Raw genomic sequence first — 17,474 nt, 5'->3', positions numbered from 1 at the left:
CTCTACTGCCAAAGCCAAGGATACAGGAAGCCAGATGGAGACCAAGGGTTTCACAAGAAACTGATCTTTACTCAACAAAGTTCTACACAAGTGGAATCTCACGCCACCTCGGCGCCAATCCCCAGCACAGCACAGTAACAAATGGACAGACCCTGGAGCCCATAGGAGGAAGAGGGGGAGGGGGAGAGAGGAATGTGGGACAAAGAGGGACTGCAGATCCAGGCCAGTCAGGGTCTGCAGCCCTGGGCAGGGGGGAAGGGTTGAGAAGCTGAAACTTCGTTGTGCAAAAATCAACCAAAAATAAATTAAAAAATTAAATAGTTTTCTTTAAAAAAAAAAAAAAAAGAAGAAGAAGAAAAGAAAAAACTAGAACCAGGCTCCCCTTCCCTGAAGGTGGCTGGAGCCCCCCATCCTGGGTGGAGAAGGGGTTACAAATCCCATCAGACACCCAATCCATCCACACACCCCAAGACCCAGCAGAGGATGCTCCAAAGAACTGGATTACCAGAAAATTAAATGGTACCTAATTTTTTTTTTTTCTTTTCTAACAAATGGCTTCCAGAGACCTGCTGGAGTTTCACAGGGTAGGGAAGCCAGCCGAGTTTATGGAATGTGCACCAAGTGTCCCTTGGAATAGAGGCAGGGCTTGACCCTGTCTGGGGAAGACACAGGGCTATGATGGGGTTGGGTTCAGGACCCTGCAGGGATGAATGGAACAAGCCCCAGGATGTAGGAATCCAGTCAAAGCCATGGGGATTTATGGAAATCCCCCAAAAGGGCCCCCAGAAAAGTAAAAGTAGAGAAGGGGGAAAAAAGGGAAACATTAAGGGGGCTACAGGGCCGGATTCAGTTTTGAGGCCAACTGGGAAATAACCACGCCCCCCCTCTAGGGGTGCCTCCCACACTGTGACTGTATCCCCAACCAATCCCAGAAGGTTCCCTAGAACACTGCCCCTATCTGGTGGGGCCTTGTAGCTCACTGGGAGCAGTGATGAACAGGAAGCCCCAGGGACAGAGTGGGGTCAGGGAGCGTTACCAACTTCTCCAAAGCACTTGATTTCCTTCTTGCTGGCAAAGCAGCAGCTTTCATCCTCTGTGCCCCGTCAATTAAATGCCCCGGCCCCAGCCCTCAAGTTAAAATTCAGGCTGGAACCTGAGAGGAGAGCTCTCAGCAGCACAGAGAAACAGACTGCCCTTGAAACAGACTTGCTTATGAAGAGATGCAGGGGGGTAGGGGGTCAGCAGCTCTGGCTGCCCCCAGCTCTCTTCAGGAAAAAGACCCTGGCCCAGTGTCTTCAAAAGTCACTGGAGCACAGTTGGGGTGGGGGTGAAGAATGGGCAACCTCTGGCCAGATCCAGCCACTCTGGCAGTCCCCACTCTTTTGGCTGGGACAGAGCAAGGAGGGGGACACACAGGCTGTGGCTGCCACAGAGCTGGCAGGAAGTGTGCGGAGCAGGTCCGAAGCGTGCGCGTGCTGACTCGGGCGGCCCGGAGATAGCCGTCCTCTTCCCCCGCCCCAGGGTCCCGGCGGAGGCCCCCAACCCACCCAGCCCTCCCCAATCACCAATTCCGGCAAAACAGCAGAAGCTTCTTAAACTCTAGATGCAGGTTACACGGAAGGCCTTACGGGTTAACTCAGGGGTTCACTAATTCTACTGTCTCCATGCAGTCGGGGAAATGGTGGGGCGGCTGGCCCAGCCTGGCTGGCTGCAGCGCCGCACATGCGTGTGTCCACGTGTGTACATGTGAGTGTACGTGTCTCTACAAGGACCCCCCTCCCCGCCTGCTTTCCCCTTGCCTCACCCTAAGCCGGATTCGGTCGGCCGTGTTGAATCTTCCCTCCCACGAGGCTGGCCCAAGTGGGCTGCCTGAGGTGACCCCGACTGAGAGCAAAGGGCCCTTGCTGCCAAGAAGTCCCACCCCCCCTCCCCTGTTTGTAGGATGAGTGTGGAGACCCCACCCACCTGCCCGCTGGCCGGCAGACCACACACACCCATGGCAGGTAGGTGGACGGGGAAGGCGTCTGGATTTGGGTCCCGCTCACTCCTCCCTAACCCCCCTCGACCAGGGCACGGCGACTTCTGGACGCAGCGCGCTCCCCAGCAACCCCTCCAACGACGCAGACAGAAACCTGCGGGGAAAGGCAGGGGTCAGGGCCTGTACCCCTCCCCAACCCGCCCAAAATCAATGGCCCCCCTTGCATGCAGCCTCCTCACCTGACAGTCGTGATGCTCATCTAGACCCCATAGAAGGCAGCCAGCCTCTCCTTGAGCAGAGGCGGGAACTGCTCTGAGAACTGCTGCCAGTTCTCCTCCCCAACTTGGTCTTTGAAGCCGTGGAGAATCTGTGATGAGGCAGGGGGTGAAGGGCGGCCCCGGGGCAGAGCCATCAAGTGCAGCCTCTCTCCCCAGAGGCCCACCCCCACCCTGCTGCTTCCTAGGACAACATCTGCATCAGGCAGGAGCTCACCTTATAAAACATGTCCCGAAGGTCATCCTTCGGGCTCACCCAGGAGGCTACAGCGTCGCAGAAGAAAATAAAGTCCTGAAACATGACAGGGCCTGTGTGAGGGGCTGCACAAGCCCAGCCCCCGCGCCTTACCCAGCGCCTTCCCTCCAAGCCCAGCTGCCCCAACCTGCACAACGCCCCCGGGGTTGACGCCTATCATCATGCAGATGCCTCGGAAGGCTGAATCCTTCTCCTCGTTGTCCCTGATATTCCTGAGGGACGTGCACCTGTGGGGGAGGTGAGCGGCAGGCAGTCAGCTGGCGGGGCTGGGGCAGGATGGGCATCTGTGGGGGGCAGTGGGGAGCAGCAGGTCAGCGGGCAGCGGGGCTGGGGTGGGGCATGTACCTATGTGGGGGGGAGAGAGCGGGGAGTGGGGCAGTGTTCAGCAGGTGACAAGCTGGGACATGCATCTAGGGGTGGACACAGGCAAGGAATGGGTCGGGCCTGCCCCACCCCCGCAGCTGCCCAGCCCACCATATGCAGGCCCCACACAGGGGAGCACACACCAAGGCCGGATGAACTGCTGCAGCATGGGGGCCACCTCCTGGGGGCACACATAGCCCAGGCGGCCGATGGTGATGGCTGGAATGGCAGAGGGACTCGTCAGGCGACCTGCAACCCCGAGCGGCCCCGGGACGGTACGTGGCGGGGCCTCTGGCATGAGGCACCAGCCCCGCCCCGTGGGCCCCAAGGGAATAGGCCCTACCAGGGACTCCCCTGAGGCCAGCAGCTTCCCTGGTGCTCTTCCCAGACACCTTCCCTTGTTCTTTCCCGAGGTCTCTTCACCACCTCTCCCAGATGGGAACCCCAATTCCAGGTAAGGGGACAGCAGCTGCTCAGGCCTGGTGCCCACCTGTGTTTTCCAGCAGCGTCTTGGGTGTGTTGGGCCGGTTGATGATCTCCACCAGGTTGTTGAGGACCATCTGCACGTAGGGCTGCATCTCTGCCCCTGGGGGACCAGTTAGTTAGAGCCCCGCAGGGCCCATACCATCCATGCTGACCCCAGCTGCACCCAGACACTGGCCAACTGAAACCAGTGAGGGAACAAAACCCATTCTCCGGCTGGTGCCCAGCTCTGGACCCATGGCCAACCAGGGACAGGCCCACACCTTCCAGACACCAGAAGCTTCCTTGGAGTCACTGCTCAACAGCAGGGTTAGACCACATTACCCAGATTCCATGGGGGGGGGCGGGGTAGGTGGGGAGGGAGGCGGTTAAATTCTCCCAACCAATCCCAGCGGACCTTTCAGCCAAGTGCATGGCAGGGAGGGGAGTAGGTCAGGAACAATCCAATCTGAACAGGCCTCCTGATTCCACCTCTTTAGAAACCCCTATCCTTGATGCCTTTTCCAGGCATTTGGCAGCATCCCCGCGAAAGTATTCAGAAATGGCTTCTTTGCATCACCAACTGCTGCAATCCTCAAGCAGCACCAGGGCTCTCTTAATGGGACTGGTCAGGCACAGCCAGGGTCTTGCCCCCAGGAAGGAACAGGCGGGGGGCGGGAGGGGGGGGGTGTAGGGCCTGTCAGCTTGCAGGGCACTCACCCATCTGCATGCAGATCTCGCCGATGGCCCAGGTGGCATTGTTGCAAACAGAGATGAACTCAGGGTTCAGGTTGGTGCCCAGGATGGGCATAAACTCGGCTGGTGGGGAGAAAAAGGGAGTGCTGAGCAGGAGGGCAAGCCAGGGTGAGCTCCTGGACCTGGCCGGGCAGACCCCATCAGACAGTACGAATACAATCCAGTTTGGTCATTATCCTCCCAAAGTCATCTTTTTCCATCATTTGAGGCCAGAGCTGGGGTCGCGGGGTGGGGAGAAGATGGGTGCCGTACCGATACAGGGCTTGACGTGGATGAAGCAGGCTTTGGTGAGATCTCCCAGGAGGGCAAAGGAGCTCTGCCGAACCTCTGGCATGGAGTCCTGAGGGGTCAGAGCAGGGTCAGTGTGGCAAGGCTCCCCGCCCCCCAACCAGCTGGGATCCTGAGTAATCCCTCAGGCAGGGCAGCTAGGGGTGCAGGCCCTGGAGCACGGCCTGACCCTGGCACACTACCTGTCATGGGGCCCATTTGTAAACCTGGGACTCGGGGCACAGTGAACTACAGGGCCTTGGTCGGGGTACCACCACAGCAGGGAGCAGGCCTAACTGCGGCCCATCCTGATACACTGGGTGCATGGGTGTGTATAAAGCTGGAGGAGCTTATGCTTTCATATCCACCCCCCCCCCCCGCTTTTTTTAAGTAATCTCTATACCCAGCATGGGGTTAGAACTCACCACCCTGAGATCAAGAGTCCCATGCTCCACCGAGCCAGCCAGGCGCCCCTTGTTTCTCTGTTTAATTTTCTATGTTGTTAGCTCATTTAATGTGACTTTATTCATGTCTTACTGGAATCACTTTTTAAAATAAATATAGGCTCCCCTCCTCCCCCCATGGGTCCCTTTCTCCTGATTTCCTTCAGTCACAACCAGGGCCCTGAGTCATCCCAGGGTGATCTGCACAGGCCGCTATGTCTTCACTGCAACCAGAGAGCTTGCGAGGGGCCCACCCACCTGCATGCACTGGAAGAGCAGCGTCATGATGTTGCTACGGGCCACCAGCTGTTCCACATGGCCGCCCAGGCCCTCAGCCAGGCCGCTGAGCAGGTCCAGTGCCACGATCATGAAGTCCTTGTCAGGGGCCTCATACTGCTCAGGGTGCTGGGTGTACATCTGGGCACAGATGGGGCAGGCAAGCAGGTTAAGGCGAGGGGGCCCAGGTTACGGGCAGCTACAGAGGAGTGGGGCAGCAGGGGTGGGTATTGGTGGTGGGATGCTCACCATGGCCTGGGCCAGAGTCTTCTGCACCAGAGTGACACAGCGCTGGTAGACCGGCTCACAGTAGGGCAGGAAGCCGCTCTGCAGGGCAGTGGCCACCGATGACAGGCACTGGTTGGGAGGAGGGCAGGAGAGGTGAACTCAGGAAGGACGGGGCAGGGCTCTGGGAAAGGGCCTGGAGCCCACCCACCTCCAGCAGAGGGAAAAGGTCCTTGTCTTCATCCTTGAGCTCGTTCCACTTCTGGATCAGCGGAGGCATCAGCTTCTGGATATATTCCTGGAGAGGGAGCAAGAAGTTGGGGCTCCCTGGGTAGGGAGTGGCAGCTTGGCACCAGCAGGGCTCCCCATGACACAGAGGCGCCTACTGCCTGAGTGATGAGGTCTGAGCATCTCGGTGGCTCATGGGGCCCTACAAGGCCTTGCCATCCAGCCGGACCTCCAGGCCCTTCTGGTCCATTCCCTTCTCACCAGTGCCTAGCCCCGCCCCACCCTGCTCCACCCCCTGAGCCTGGGGGTCACACTCCTGGTTCCCGCAGGCCCCTGAGCTTCCCCAGCACAGCACTTACCACGCTGTTTCATAACTGTTTGTCTCCCCCGCTAGACTGGGAGCAGGGCGAGGGCGGGGGCCAGGTCTGTCTGTCTGCCTGTTGAGGTCACGGCCATGTCCCTGGCGTGCGACACGGCGTCGCCGCCAGGTCACTGGATGCAGAGGGGCAGGGGGATCAAGAGAGGGAGATGCTGTGGGGTCTCACCGGCTGGTTGAGGTGGTGGCCCACAGAGTCAGCCAGGGTGCCGATGGCATCGTAGAGGATGAGCAGGTTCTTGTGCTGGTACTTGCCAAAGGCAAAGACAAGGGTGTCCAGGATATAGCTGAGGTAGGGCACTAGCTCTGTGCAGGCCTCCTCCTCCAGGGTGGCGAAGGCACTGGAGTGGGGAAGGGGTTTAGTGGGTGGTCACAAGTGGGGCTGGGCCCTGGGGCGGGGGGTTGAGGGGTGCAGGGAGGACATGCACTTGGGATCAGCCAGTACGAATACGTCAGAAATCAGCAGGATGTCAAGGGTCATGAGTGTCATCACTTCCCAGAAGGCAGCCAGTGGGGGCAGGGGTGGAGGCTGTGGGGGCAGGGGTCGAGAGTCACCTGCAGGCTGCTTCCTGCACCCTCTTGTTGCCATCCAGGATGCGCTTGAGCAGCTCTGTCATCAGAGGCTTGAGGTGCATGTCAGGTGGTTGGCTAACCACCCAGTGGGCATAGCGGCTCAGTGTCCAGCAGGCAATGGAGCGGACCAGGGCCTTCTTGTCCGACAGGCACTGGATGAGGTGCGGGATCAGCTCGGGCAGATAGGGCACCATGCCCTGCATGCAGCCTGCAAGGACCAGGACAAGGGCAAGCCTGAGCCCGGCTGGGCCTGGCCACACCCACCCTCCTGGAGAGAGATCACCCACCTAACATGCGGGACACTGAGGCCGGGAGGCAAAATCACAAAAGCTCAGTACAGAAAAGGTGAAAGGCTGGGCCGGGACAGGAAGCAGCATCAGAACAAGCCTTTCCCCTCCATCGGGTCCACCCCATCCTGGTCACTCATTAATTCACAAACGGCCAGGCAACACAAGTGACCAAAATGGATGGAAAGTACTTTTTTCTTTTTAAAATTTTCTCTATTTTTATTTTTTAAGTAGGCTGCACGTTCAGTGTGGGGCTTAAACTCACGACCCCGAGGTTAAGGCCTGAGCTAAGATCAAGAGTCAGACACTCAACCAACTGAGCTACCTGGGCGCCCCTCTTTTCTTTTTAAACTTAAGCTCGGGGATCCCTGGGTGGCGCAGTGGTTTAGCGCCTGCCTTTGGCCCAGGGCGCGATCCTGGAGACCCGGGATCGAATCCCACATCGGGCTCCCGGTGCATGGAGCCTGCTTCTCCCTCTGCCTGTGTCTCTGCCTCTCTCTCTCTCTCTGTGACTATCATAAATAAATAAAAAAATTAAAAAAAAAAAAAAAAAAGAGAACGCAGATAATAGCACGCCACCTAATAATCCAAAACCCAAGATCTATTTTTACCAGTTGTGGGTCAATTCCTCCAAATCTTTTCCCATTATAATGTTTCCCCAGAACACCTAATGAAGCTTATGAACATATACACACATATTACCGTAACACACACTGCACTTATTATATAAGGAAGTCTTTCCTTGGATAAATTTTAAAAGCTCTCCAGGGCGAAGGTTCCTGCTACCATGTCTGAACTTTTTATGACAGGCCTGGATGCTGAGGTGGTCACGAGTGACACATGTAACACACATACAAAGCCCTCAGGTAATTCAAGCTGTACATCCCATCAGGACGAAGGGAGCTCGAAAGCCGTGCCCAGGACAGAGCATCATGTGAAGTTTGTGTACACACCTCACTGCACATCACTGATCTCACAGGCCAGCCCTGTAGCTGGGAGCCAGCCCAGCTGCACCCCAGGGTGACAGCGCAAGTGGTGTCAATCTCTCTGCCCCACCCCTACTCATTTCCCCATCTACACACCCCACCTCATCGGGCTGTGCTGAGCCTGCGGGACCAGGCTGCCCCTATCATTGTTGTAGTCATCACTGCACTGACCACCTCACAGAATTGCGATCTCTGAGAATTAAAGGGAGGGCTCACATTTTGGGGTCTGGAGGTTCCATTCAGGCCCAGAGGCTGAGCAGACCTCTGAGAGAGAGCCTGCAGATGACATCACCCATGCCGTACAGCTACACAACACAGCCCTGCCTGGGCCAGTTCCATACAGTCTCACACCAGCACGGGATTCGAGGTCGGGCCTTACCAGGGCAGTAGGGCCACTCACCCTCAGCGATGGCGCCCAGCACAAGGATGCCTGACTCTTTGACCACCCACTCAGGGTGGAAGAGGAGGCCCTTGAGCAGGGGGAGTAGGTGAGGCAGCAATTCCTCCCGGAAGACGTTGGCCAAGACGTCCAGCGCAGCTGCCGAGCACTTCCCTGGGACGGGAGGGGAAATGTGGGGGCAGGCTCAGGGAGGCCCTTAGGACAGGCTGCCAAGCTCCTGAGGGGCTTTACCAAGACTCTACCCCCAGGATCAGAGATCATGATTCGAATCTTCACGATCTGCTCTGAGTAAGCTGTCTCATCACCTCCCGAGAGGCAGCCCCTAGGCTTGCTGCCCCCACCTCCCAGCCCCCACAGGCCGGGCCACGCACTCAGGTTCCAGTCGGACAGAGCATCGTCATCATCATCATCCTCTGCGTCCTCCGAGCCATCAGGCCGCTCAGCCTCATGGGGCAGCGTCACTGTGCGTGATTTATGGAATCGTGGCTTGATGTCTTGCTCACTGTCCGGGACTGCCTCGTCTTCCTCCACGTCCCCCTGTGGGGCCGAGCAGATCACTAAACACCACCGGGGCCCCCCAGCCTCAAGGCCCCAGCCCTCATCTGTCCGTTTGTGCCCAGCAGTGGGCCCTGACTGACCTTGAGCAGAATGATGTCAATTTCTGAGTATTTCATCCCATTTACCAGGATGGGGATCAACCTGCGGAGAGAGAGGTTGTTCATCGGATGCAGGGGCCCCCAGTGGGCTCACAGCCTGGGTAATACAGAAGCATCAAGGAGCCAAGGGGCAGCGTATGGACCTGAGGGGTATTATCCCAACTTAGTCGTAGCCACTGTGACCAGGACAAAGGGGACAGTTCTCTGGCTCCACCAGAGGGCTCCTGAACCAGACCTGGCCACTCAGTGGATTCCAGGCCTCTGTTTGAACAATGGCCGATCCCCAGCATACTGTAAGTTAAGGAGGACATGTGGCCCTTTTCTGGGATGAGCCGGGTCAGAGGAACAAATAGGCAAGGCAGCCAGTCCCCCAACCTCCCCCCAGCTGCAGTCAATGCACCTCGGGATTGGGAACTTTGATTCATGATTCAGGGATAGGCAAGTGACCCAAGCTGGCCAAGGAGGGTCAGTCAGCCCTAGCCCTAGCCCTTTTGCTAGACATACTGATTTAATAGAAAATTTCTTTACTCAGGGGTGCCTAAGCTTGAAGGTAGCAGAAAGCCACAGCAGTACCAAGAGGGAAGGTCGTGCCTGACAGTAAAGCCCAACACAGAGGGAATAGATCTGCGACCTCACAAACATCTTTTACGTCCTTTGAGCACCTGCATCCAGCTATGCCTGAAGCCTTTGTCAACTTTTCATTTTTTTCACCTATAACTTACCTAATTATTAAGTCATTAAAAACTATCTTTTTATCGCTTGCTAAATAAACATACAGAACAGAAAGTAAACCGAGATATAGAACACATACTATGGCCAATACAGAAAATAAACAGGAAAACTAGAGCACAGTGAAGGGTGGAGGCTGAGGTAGGGCAGAGGGCAGAAGGCAGGAGGCAGGAGGCAGGAGTGGCACTCACTGGACCAGGTGGGAGGCCAGGACTTCCTTGCAGATGGGCTGCTCGGCCAGCGTCAGCCAGAACTCACAGGCCTCCAGGGCCACGTTCTCATCATGGTCCTGAGTCCTCTGCAGCATGTACTAGGGCAGGGTGGGAGAAGGCTAAGGCCCAGCCCAGCTAGGGGTAGCTCGCCACCTGTCCCCCACCCACAGCACGCCTGGGCCTGCCTTGGCTGTGCACACCTGGATAATGCTGTGCATGTGGGGGATGAGCCTGTCGATCCGCACTTCCAGCAGCATCACCAGGGCACGGCACACGTTCTTCCGCACCTCAGGGTCATCATCCACGGCCAAGGCAAACAAGTGCTGCGGGGAAGGTGGGATCAGCTGCAGCAGGGCCCTCAGCCCTTGCCCTGCTCACCCCTAGGCCGGCAGCCCACCTCGATGAAGGTGTCAATGTTGTCCATCAGCGCCTGGGCCCGGTCCATGATGAACTGGTTCACGCAGGCAATGGCATGGGACCTGGCAAGGAGTGGGCACCTCGGTCAACCCTGACCCACCTACCCCGCCCCCTCCGGGCCCCCTGCAGGCCCCCAGGGAGCCACACCCACCGGATCTTTGGGCTACAGTGCTTGAAGAACTGTAAGAACTTGGGGATCATGATGTTGAGAGGCCTGTTGAGGGCATCACTGTCCAGGAGCTCAGACGAGTCTTCGCAGATCTTCTGCAGGGCTCCAAAGGCTCCCTGAGTGGAGAGGAATAGATAGACGGCTATGAACCCCAGTCCAGTCCCAACTCCCACCCAGGTAGGCCACAGCTGGTCACCTACCTCACAGGTGTTGTAATCCTCTGAGTTGAGCAGGTTACACAGCTGGGGCAGCAGCTCAGGCCACATCTGCAGCTCACCCTTGGAAGCGATGGTGGTGATGAGAATGCCTGGGGCAGCCGGGAAAGGACGCTGCCTCAGGCTGGGTACTAGGTGCGGGCCTGCCTCGCACTCACTCCACTGGCTTGCAGGCTGCCCGTGCGCAGTCCCCTAGAAGCCCTACGCACTCCTTTTGAGATCCTCTGAGCCTTAAGCCAGCACTGTGGTAGGCCCTGGGATGCAGCACAGAACTAAGCACAAAATCGATGCCCTTGGGAGCTGTCTAGTGAGAGAGGCTTCGAGGTAAAAATAAATCAGCAAAAGACCCAGGAGGCTAGATCCCAAAAGCTAAGGGGGAAAATAAAGCAGAGAAGAGAGCTGGAAGAGCAGAGGTTGAGGGCAGCAATTTCATATATTTTTAAGTTTGTTTATTGTTTTTTTTTTTTTTATTAGTCATCTCTACACTTGATGTGGGGCTTGGACTTACGACCCTGAAATCATGAGTCACATGCTCTTCTGATGGAGCCAGCCAGTTGCCCCATTTTTAAATGGGTGGCCATGGGACACCTGGGTAGCTCAGTGGTTAAATGTCTGCCTTTGGCTCAGGGCATGACCCTGCGGTCCTGGGATCGAGTCCCACATCAGGCTCCCTACATGGAGCCTGCTTCTCCCTCTGCCTGTGTCTCTGCCTCCTTCTCTCTCGGTCTCTCATGAATAAATAAAATCTTTAAAAGTAAAAATAAAATAAAATGGGCGGCCAGAGCAGGCTTACCCAGGTGATACCTTGCTATCTGAGCAAAGACCTGAAGGAGATGAAGGAGAAGCTATCCAACTCCCTGGGGCAAGAGCATCCCAGGCAGAGGGAATGGGAGGTGCAAAGGCCTGGGCAGGAGAAAGCCAGGTGTGCTCCAAGATAGATGAGGAGCCAGGGGCTGAGCAGAGCGGGGACCGGGGGTGGGGGAGATGAGTGGGAGATGAGGGCCGAGAGGTGACAAGTGCAGGTTGAGGTGGGCCATACAGCCCTGGGGAGACTTGTACTGCTGCACAGAAGCCCAAGAGCAGCCTGCAATAGGCATGTGCAGTGTGGAAGACAGAGGCGGTGTGGCAGCTGAGCCGAATTCAGGTGAAGGCAGCCAGGGAAGATATTCAAAGCCATTCCCCCCTGCTGGGGAAACGCTGCCACTGCCATGACTCCAGATGACCCTGGCTCCTGCTGCTGGGAAAGGTGTCACCTGCACTAGGGAGACTGTGGGGACTTGGGAATGCAGTCCCAGTCCCATCCCGGTCTGTGCAACCTTGGCCACATGGCCTAACCTCTCTGTAGTTCCACGGGGGGGGGGGGGGGGGGGGCAAAGGGCCCCTTGGGCGACTGGAAGTTTCAATATCTTAATTCAGACAGTCAGAGCTGAACCTGGCTACCTAGCAAACTCGGGAAGTCCAGATCCTTCTGCTGGTCTCACAGGGGGCACTGTCGGGGCTCAGGGTAACACGCCCCAAGACCAGCACTTCTAGCAAGCCCCGTATCTAGTTCAAATTTCATACTACTTTTTTCTTTATTGCATGGTTTTATGGCTACCTTCCCTTTACAGCAAGCAAATTTAAAAGTCATGTACATTTTCCTTCTAAATGCAACTTTTAAGAGTTGATGTTAAAGAATAAAAATATAAATCAGTTACATGTCAACTACATCTCAGTCAAGGTGGGCAAAAAAGCAAGTCGAGGGACGCCTGGGTGGCTCAATGGTTGAGCGTCTGCCTTTGGCTCAGGGCGTGGTCCTGGAGTTCTGGGATTGAGTCCCACATTGGGCTCCCTGCGGGGAGCCTGCTTCTCCCTCTGCCTATGTCTCTGTCTCTCTCTGTGTCTCTCATGAGTAAATAAAATCTTAAAAAAAAAAAAAAAAAAAAAGGCAAGTCGGTAACAAAGAACTGAGTTGGTGTTTCCTTCTTTAACTACTCAGGCAGCCCGTCGGGAGTCAGGAAGGCTCCATACACAAAACACACTCCCATTTCACCTCATCGTTATTGGTGAGTTAGCTGAGGACAACAAACTCCAGAGGACAGGGGGCTGTGGCCTTCTAATGTGCTGCACCGTCAGGACCGAAGCAGAGGTCTGGACGTTGAGTGACTGCCTCCAGAGTGGCAAGAGCTGTGTCAGGAGGGAGTGGTTCAGAGCACAGACCTGCACTGGTGGCTTCTGAGCTCTGCTACTTACCAAGCGGGTCCCTTAACATCTCTGCGTCTCAGTGTCCTCATCTGTAAAATGGCAACACTGACAGTCCTACCATCCACGATACCGGAGCAGTCAGTGACTGACACCCTTAATGTGTCGAAAAGCTCCTTGGCTGAGAGGAAGAACTCAGGGAGTCATCACCAGCCGACTCCCGCTCTCACCTATGGTAGCTCGGATGAGTGAGGAGGCATCGCCAATGTTGTTGAGACACTCCTGTTTGATGAAGTCGGCCACAGGGGGCGGAAAGCTCTGGTAATGTGCCTTCACATTGTTCTTGAGGATGAGACCGCTGAGGGAACGAGTTGGCTCATCTGGGGGAGGAGGGCTGAGGGTCAGGGGAGCACAGGGGAGAAAGCGGGATCTAGCCCGCGCGTGGAGGGGCACCGGGAGCATACCTTCCGACTTGAGTCTGGTCAGGACAAAGATCAGGTAATTGTTGAAGTCCGGAAACTGGTTCAGTTGTTTGAGTTTCTGCCGGGTTGTTAAGGGACTTGGGAGACAAGGGCCTTCCCCTCCCCCAGTGGGTCCCTTCACTGCCATGTAGCTAAAAGTCCCTCTGACCACCGGGACCAGGGGACAGCTCCTGAGACGCCACCTGTCAACCCCCATGCCAGGAAACACAGCGCTGCAGGCACATCAAAGTCCCCCAGTGGGTGGGAGAGCACGCCTGAGCTTTCCATGCACTCTTGAGAGGCCTGGCCGCAGCAGTGAGAACCACTGCTACTCAGTCCTGCTCATAAGTCCCATGTTGCCCTTTTAAAAAGAAAAGAAAAGAAAAGAAAAGAAAAGAAAAGAAAAGAAAAGAAAAGAAAAGAAAAGAAAAGAAAAGAAAAGAAAGAAAAAGAAAGAAAAGAGAATCTACATTTTTAAGTAAAACTTGCTGATAGTTTAAATATCTTCAACTTTAACTTACAGAGTTTTAAGCATCAATTGGGAAAGAGACATTTTAACCATGAACCTAAACAAAAACCACGTGCCAGCTAGTGTTCCCCCCTCCCCCACAGGGCCACATTTCCTCTGGAAATGGGACCCAAAAATTCTAATCCCTAATTCTCTGCCAAAGCTAGCTCCTGCCATAAGAGAATCTGGGAATTAGGGAGCCCCTTCTGCAGACGTCTGCCCTGTTCCCCCTAGGCCCGGAAGGAAGGAAGGAAGGAAGGATACGTCCTGCACGATGCGCTGCGTGGCTGTGTTGGGTGACTGCGAGTCTTTGAGCAGCTGCAGGACCTGCTGCAGGCCCTGCTCATCTGGCTGCCAGTCCATGGCGCAGGATGAGCTGCGGGGTAGGGGCCAGGGTCAGCGCAGGGTCCCAAGGGCCCCATGTGAGATCCGGAGCCCCGGTGGAGGTGGCTGCAGCGGCCACACGGCGGGAGCGCCCTCGGCGGACAGGCGGGGGCCGCCGATCCACACCAGCCCAAGTGCGGGGTCCCCGCCAGCTGCGCCATCCATGTCGGCGCAGTCTCGGAAACACAGGTGAGGGGATATGAGGGATATGGAAGGCCACAGGAGGCAGTGGCAGGGCTCGGCGGGTCCTCACTGGGCCCCGCACGGAGCTTTCATCCCAGGGCGGCCCATGCCGCCTCCCCCGGCTGCAGGCGTTACAGCTTCCGCCAGCCTCACACCCGCTAGGCAAGGCGCCAGCCACCTATCCACCCAGGGGCCCTGCCCCAGACCACGATAGCTCCCCGGCCCCCCGGCCCCCGTGGTCTCCCTGGTCCAGGCACAGTTCCCAACCCCAGAGAACGCTCTTCTTCCGAAATCCAGCCCTCAAGCCCCGCCACAGCCCAGCTGCCTCCTCCTCCTCGGTCTGGCCCCCAAGCCTCCCAGATGCACAGTCCCAAGGTGCTCCAATCGTCCGGATCCCTGCCACCTCCCCTAATCCATCCCTCCAAACTGAGCCGGATGCCAGACGCTCCTCCTTTTTGGCCTAGCCAGACCCCATCCGAGATTCCTCTTCATCCGGTCCGAAGCAATCCCCAGACAGGTCCGAGCTGCCTCTCCAAAGGCTAGCCAGCCAAGCCCGACCACCCTGCTAAATCTGACCCCTGGACGGTCCCCGTCCCTTTCCCCAATCAGGTCTGGCCAAGTCTCCCCCCACCCCCCACCTTCTGCCTCCAGCCCCAGTCAGCATTAACTCCTGCTGGCGGATCTCTGTTGTTTCCCCCAATCAAGTTCGGCCAAGCCCCCCACCACCTCGAGCCGGCAACCCACTTCGTCCGATGTCTGCAGCTTCCCCCAGTTAGGCCTGGACGAACACCCCACGGAGCATTCCCCCCAACGGATCCTAGCGACACCTCGAAGTCAGACCCAGCAAAGCCCTCTAGAACGAAGTCTGACGCCCCTCCCGGTCAGGGTCCAAGAAGACCCCCAACTTTTAAATGCGGCCTCTCCCAACCAGACCCAACCAAAACCCCGCCGAAATATCCCCACACACACACCCGATCCTCGCGACGTTCCCCAATCAGGCCCGAAGGAGTCCCCAGACGCTTCCCCCAGATCCCCTCCAGCCCGATCCCAGCCGCCCCACTGGCCCGATTCTCGAGGCACCGGGGTCTGGCCCGGCTCCGAGGCCCCACCCCCTAAGCCCGGCTCGGTTTCCCCCTCCCCCGCCCCGGCCCGTTCTCGTTGCCTCGCGAATGGGGCCCAAACCAGGTTCTCGGCCTTTCCCGGTCAGGCGCGGCCCCGACGGCCGGGCCGCGCGCGGCGCTGACCCGGAGCCCGGCGGGGGTCAACGCAAGCCCGGGCCGGGCCGGTCGGGCTTCGGGTAAGGCCCACTTACCGGGCCCCGGGTGGCAGCAGCGGCGCCGTGCGCTGCGGCTTCTCCTGAGACTCGCGCGGAAGGAGGGAGCCAAAGAGGGAATAAAAAAAAGAGAGAGAAAAAAACGCGGCCGTGGATGAGCCGCGGCGGCTTCCGTACGCCGTTCAAATTGGCCCAGCAGAGCCAATCGGAAGGCGCAGCCGTAACACGTGGCCCGGCTCCGGGGAGACCCAGGCCCCGCCGAGACCGGGTCACGTGACCGAAGTGTTGGCGGCTCGCCTGGGCTCTCTGGCCGTTCGGTCTTCCCGGCGTCTCGTTTTCTCAGGGTCTCTCACGCCCGCCTGACAGTAGCTCTTTGCTGGGAGCTGAGTTTAGTGGCGCGTAGGGGGACTTTCGGTATGTGGTAGGCCCGGGGACCTCTCGGCCACAGCCAGTTGTGCCTTTCACCCCCTTCTTTACGAATACAACTCTGCCTTTTCCCTCGCATCCGGAAGGTACCTGGAAGAGTACAGGAGGTGTCCTCAAGGAAAGATCGGAGGGGACTGAGCCTAGCGTGGATTTTAGACCCCAGACAAAGGAAGGGCCGAGCCAGACAAAGGGAGTGCCTAAGATAGCCTCTGCCACATTTTGTTTTATTTTCCAGAACAGTTTGATACTTTTTACAAGGATATGAGAGAAACCCACAAGGATATAAAATTCTAAACGAGATGAATAAACGCTGAAACGAAAGGCCTAATCTCTTTCCCTACCTGAAGCTGAGTGAGGTGAAACAGCCCAGGAAATCTAGGCAAGGGCAGGGTCATGATGAAAGACATCTTCGTAATCCTCGCGCCATCTGAGGACAAAGTAGGGCACCTCTTTTAAGAGTGGAGCAGCGGAGGAGGGAGGAGCTGGAGACCTCGGTTCCCCACTTCCTGGCCAGGCTGATAAACAGGTGGACAACCTCCCGCCACTTGGGAGTCTTAGTTTCCCCACTTGCCAAATGGGTATAAAAATAGTTTGTGAGGTTAGAGATCATCAAGTTAAGCATTACCAGGCCTGCCGTAAGTTGTTCTTTAAAAACTTGGCTTTTACCGGCAGAGGCTCAAGGCCATCCTTTCACTGTATTCAGCCACACCCTAAGCCAATATTTACTGAATTTAATCAACGAGGCCTCTAATCCCCAAGGACATCCCAGCCCCGCCCTGAGGGACTTTTTGGCTCCAGTTGTGACAGGTCAATTTTTGCTCCAGCCTGGAGGAAGGGGACAGGTGTCTCAGCCTACTTCGCGTTAGCAGTCCGTCCCCCTCCGTTCATTCATGAAAAACAGGTACCTAAGACCTCTGCTCCCAGCACCGGGGCCTTCCAGACTCGGGAAGGGTCGGCTGGCGCCTAAGGCCACTCGGAGAGTCAGGGAAGACTCGCTAAAGGAATAACCGGGTTTTCCTCCTTTACCAGACCGAACCCGGTTAGAGAGACACGTGCAGAAAGCCGCCGCCTGCGCATGCGCAATGGCCTCCCCTCGCACACCCTGAGGCCCTAAAACTACAAATCCCATCTCACCGTGCGCCCCCGTCACCGCGCTCACAGACTCAGGCTGTGACTCAAAACCCGGGGGTCTGGAGACCCCCAGAGGTGAGCATTGAGCCAAAGGAAGAGTGACATTGAAGGACTGGACTGGAAGTTTCGGGAGGGGGTGCTAACAGTAGAAGTTTTCTTCTCAGGCCTGGGAGTTGCCCCAGATAAGGGTCAGGTGGGGAGAGCTGGAGATGCGCGAAGAATTTAATGCTCACCCTCTCCTTTTAATATGTCCTTTCCAGCGGTCCTTCGCAAGCCTCCGGGGAGAGGAGTCAGCCAGAAGAGAGTGACCCCTGCTGTCTTTGTGGTCCACGGTACTGGCCCTCGTGATTATGGAAGTCTTTCTTCCTGCCCCCAGCC

At 57.0% G+C, this 17,474-nt stretch overlaps 1 protein-coding gene, 1 long non-coding RNA gene and 2 other non-coding genes across 6 annotated transcripts; all 4 read right to left on the bottom strand.

The window, feature by feature from the left end:
* Nucleotides 1-48: 48 nt before the first annotated feature.
* On the bottom strand, nt 49-15,661 carry TNPO2 (transportin 2). Of its 3 annotated transcripts, none has more exons than XM_055342819.1 (25): nt 15,579-15,661; nt 13,964-14,075; nt 13,195-13,270; nt 12,961-13,110; nt 10,535-10,641; nt 10,317-10,450; nt 10,146-10,227; nt 9,949-10,071; nt 9,728-9,846; nt 8,790-8,850; nt 8,523-8,688; nt 8,152-8,304; nt 6,461-6,686; nt 6,075-6,246; nt 5,513-5,599; nt 5,326-5,433; nt 5,059-5,217; nt 4,343-4,430; nt 4,055-4,153; nt 3,363-3,458; nt 3,016-3,121; nt 2,637-2,736; nt 2,471-2,545; nt 2,218-2,345; nt 49-2,132 (listed from the first exon to the last, which is right to left on the bottom strand). In XM_055342819.1, the coding sequence occupies exons 2-24, from the start codon at nt 14,060-14,062 to the stop codon at nt 2,238-2,240; spliced, it is 2,694 nt and encodes an 897-aa protein (XP_055198794.1). In that variant the 5' UTR covers nt 14,063-14,075; nt 15,579-15,661; the 3' UTR covers nt 49-2,132; nt 2,218-2,237. The 3 variants fall into 3 exon arrangements, with proteins under 3 accessions (XP_055198794.1, XP_055198795.1, XP_055198796.1); XM_055342820.1 differs by having other exon boundaries at nt 3,016-3,091; XM_055342821.1 differs by having other exon boundaries at nt 2,244-2,345; nt 3,016-3,091; nt 15,579-15,652.
* On the bottom strand, nt 4,224-4,301 carry LOC129522617 (small nucleolar RNA ZL2). Its single transcript, XR_008666924.1, has one exon. It is a non-coding gene; the product is annotated as a small nucleolar RNA ZL2 (small nucleolar RNA).
* LOC129522609 (small nucleolar RNA SNORD41) lies at nt 6,335-6,404 on the bottom strand. Its single transcript, XR_008666918.1, has one exon. It is a non-coding gene; the product is annotated as a small nucleolar RNA SNORD41 (small nucleolar RNA).
* Nucleotides 15,662-15,875: 214 nt separating the features above from the next.
* Nucleotides 15,876-16,951, bottom strand: LOC129521487 (uncharacterized). Its single transcript, XR_008666821.1, has 3 exons — nt 16,871-16,951; nt 16,307-16,392; nt 15,876-16,055 (listed from the first exon to the last, which is right to left on the bottom strand). It is a non-coding gene; the product is annotated as an uncharacterized LOC129521487 (long non-coding RNA).
* Between the last annotated feature and the right edge of the window lie 523 nt (nt 16,952-17,474).

The sequence above is a fragment of the Nyctereutes procyonoides genome, unplaced genomic scaffold (genome assembly GCF_905146905.1).
Source record: "Nyctereutes procyonoides isolate TBG_1078 unplaced genomic scaffold, NYPRO_anot_genome, whole genome shotgun sequence".
Lineage (NCBI taxonomy): Eukaryota > Metazoa > Chordata > Mammalia > Carnivora > Canidae > Nyctereutes > Nyctereutes procyonoides.
Note: the sequence above shows the minus strand (reverse complement) of the source record. Positions and strands in the feature narration are given on the sequence as shown.

Bases quoted from the DNA above. Each gene is read 5' to 3' on its own strand.
- TNPO2 (XM_055342821.1), bottom strand. From the start codon at position 14,062: ATGGACTGGCAGCCAGATGAGCAGGGCCTGCAGCAGGTCCTGCAGCTG. The intron at 3,459-4,054 runs GTGAGTGCCCTG...CTGGTCCCCCAG, and splicing joins CGAGATCTGCATGCAGATGG to GGGCAGAGATGCAGCCCTAC. The intron at 2,546-2,636 runs GTTGGGGCAGCT...GTCATGTTTCAG, and splicing joins ACCCCGGGGGCGTTGTGCAG to GACTTTATTTTCTTCTGCGA.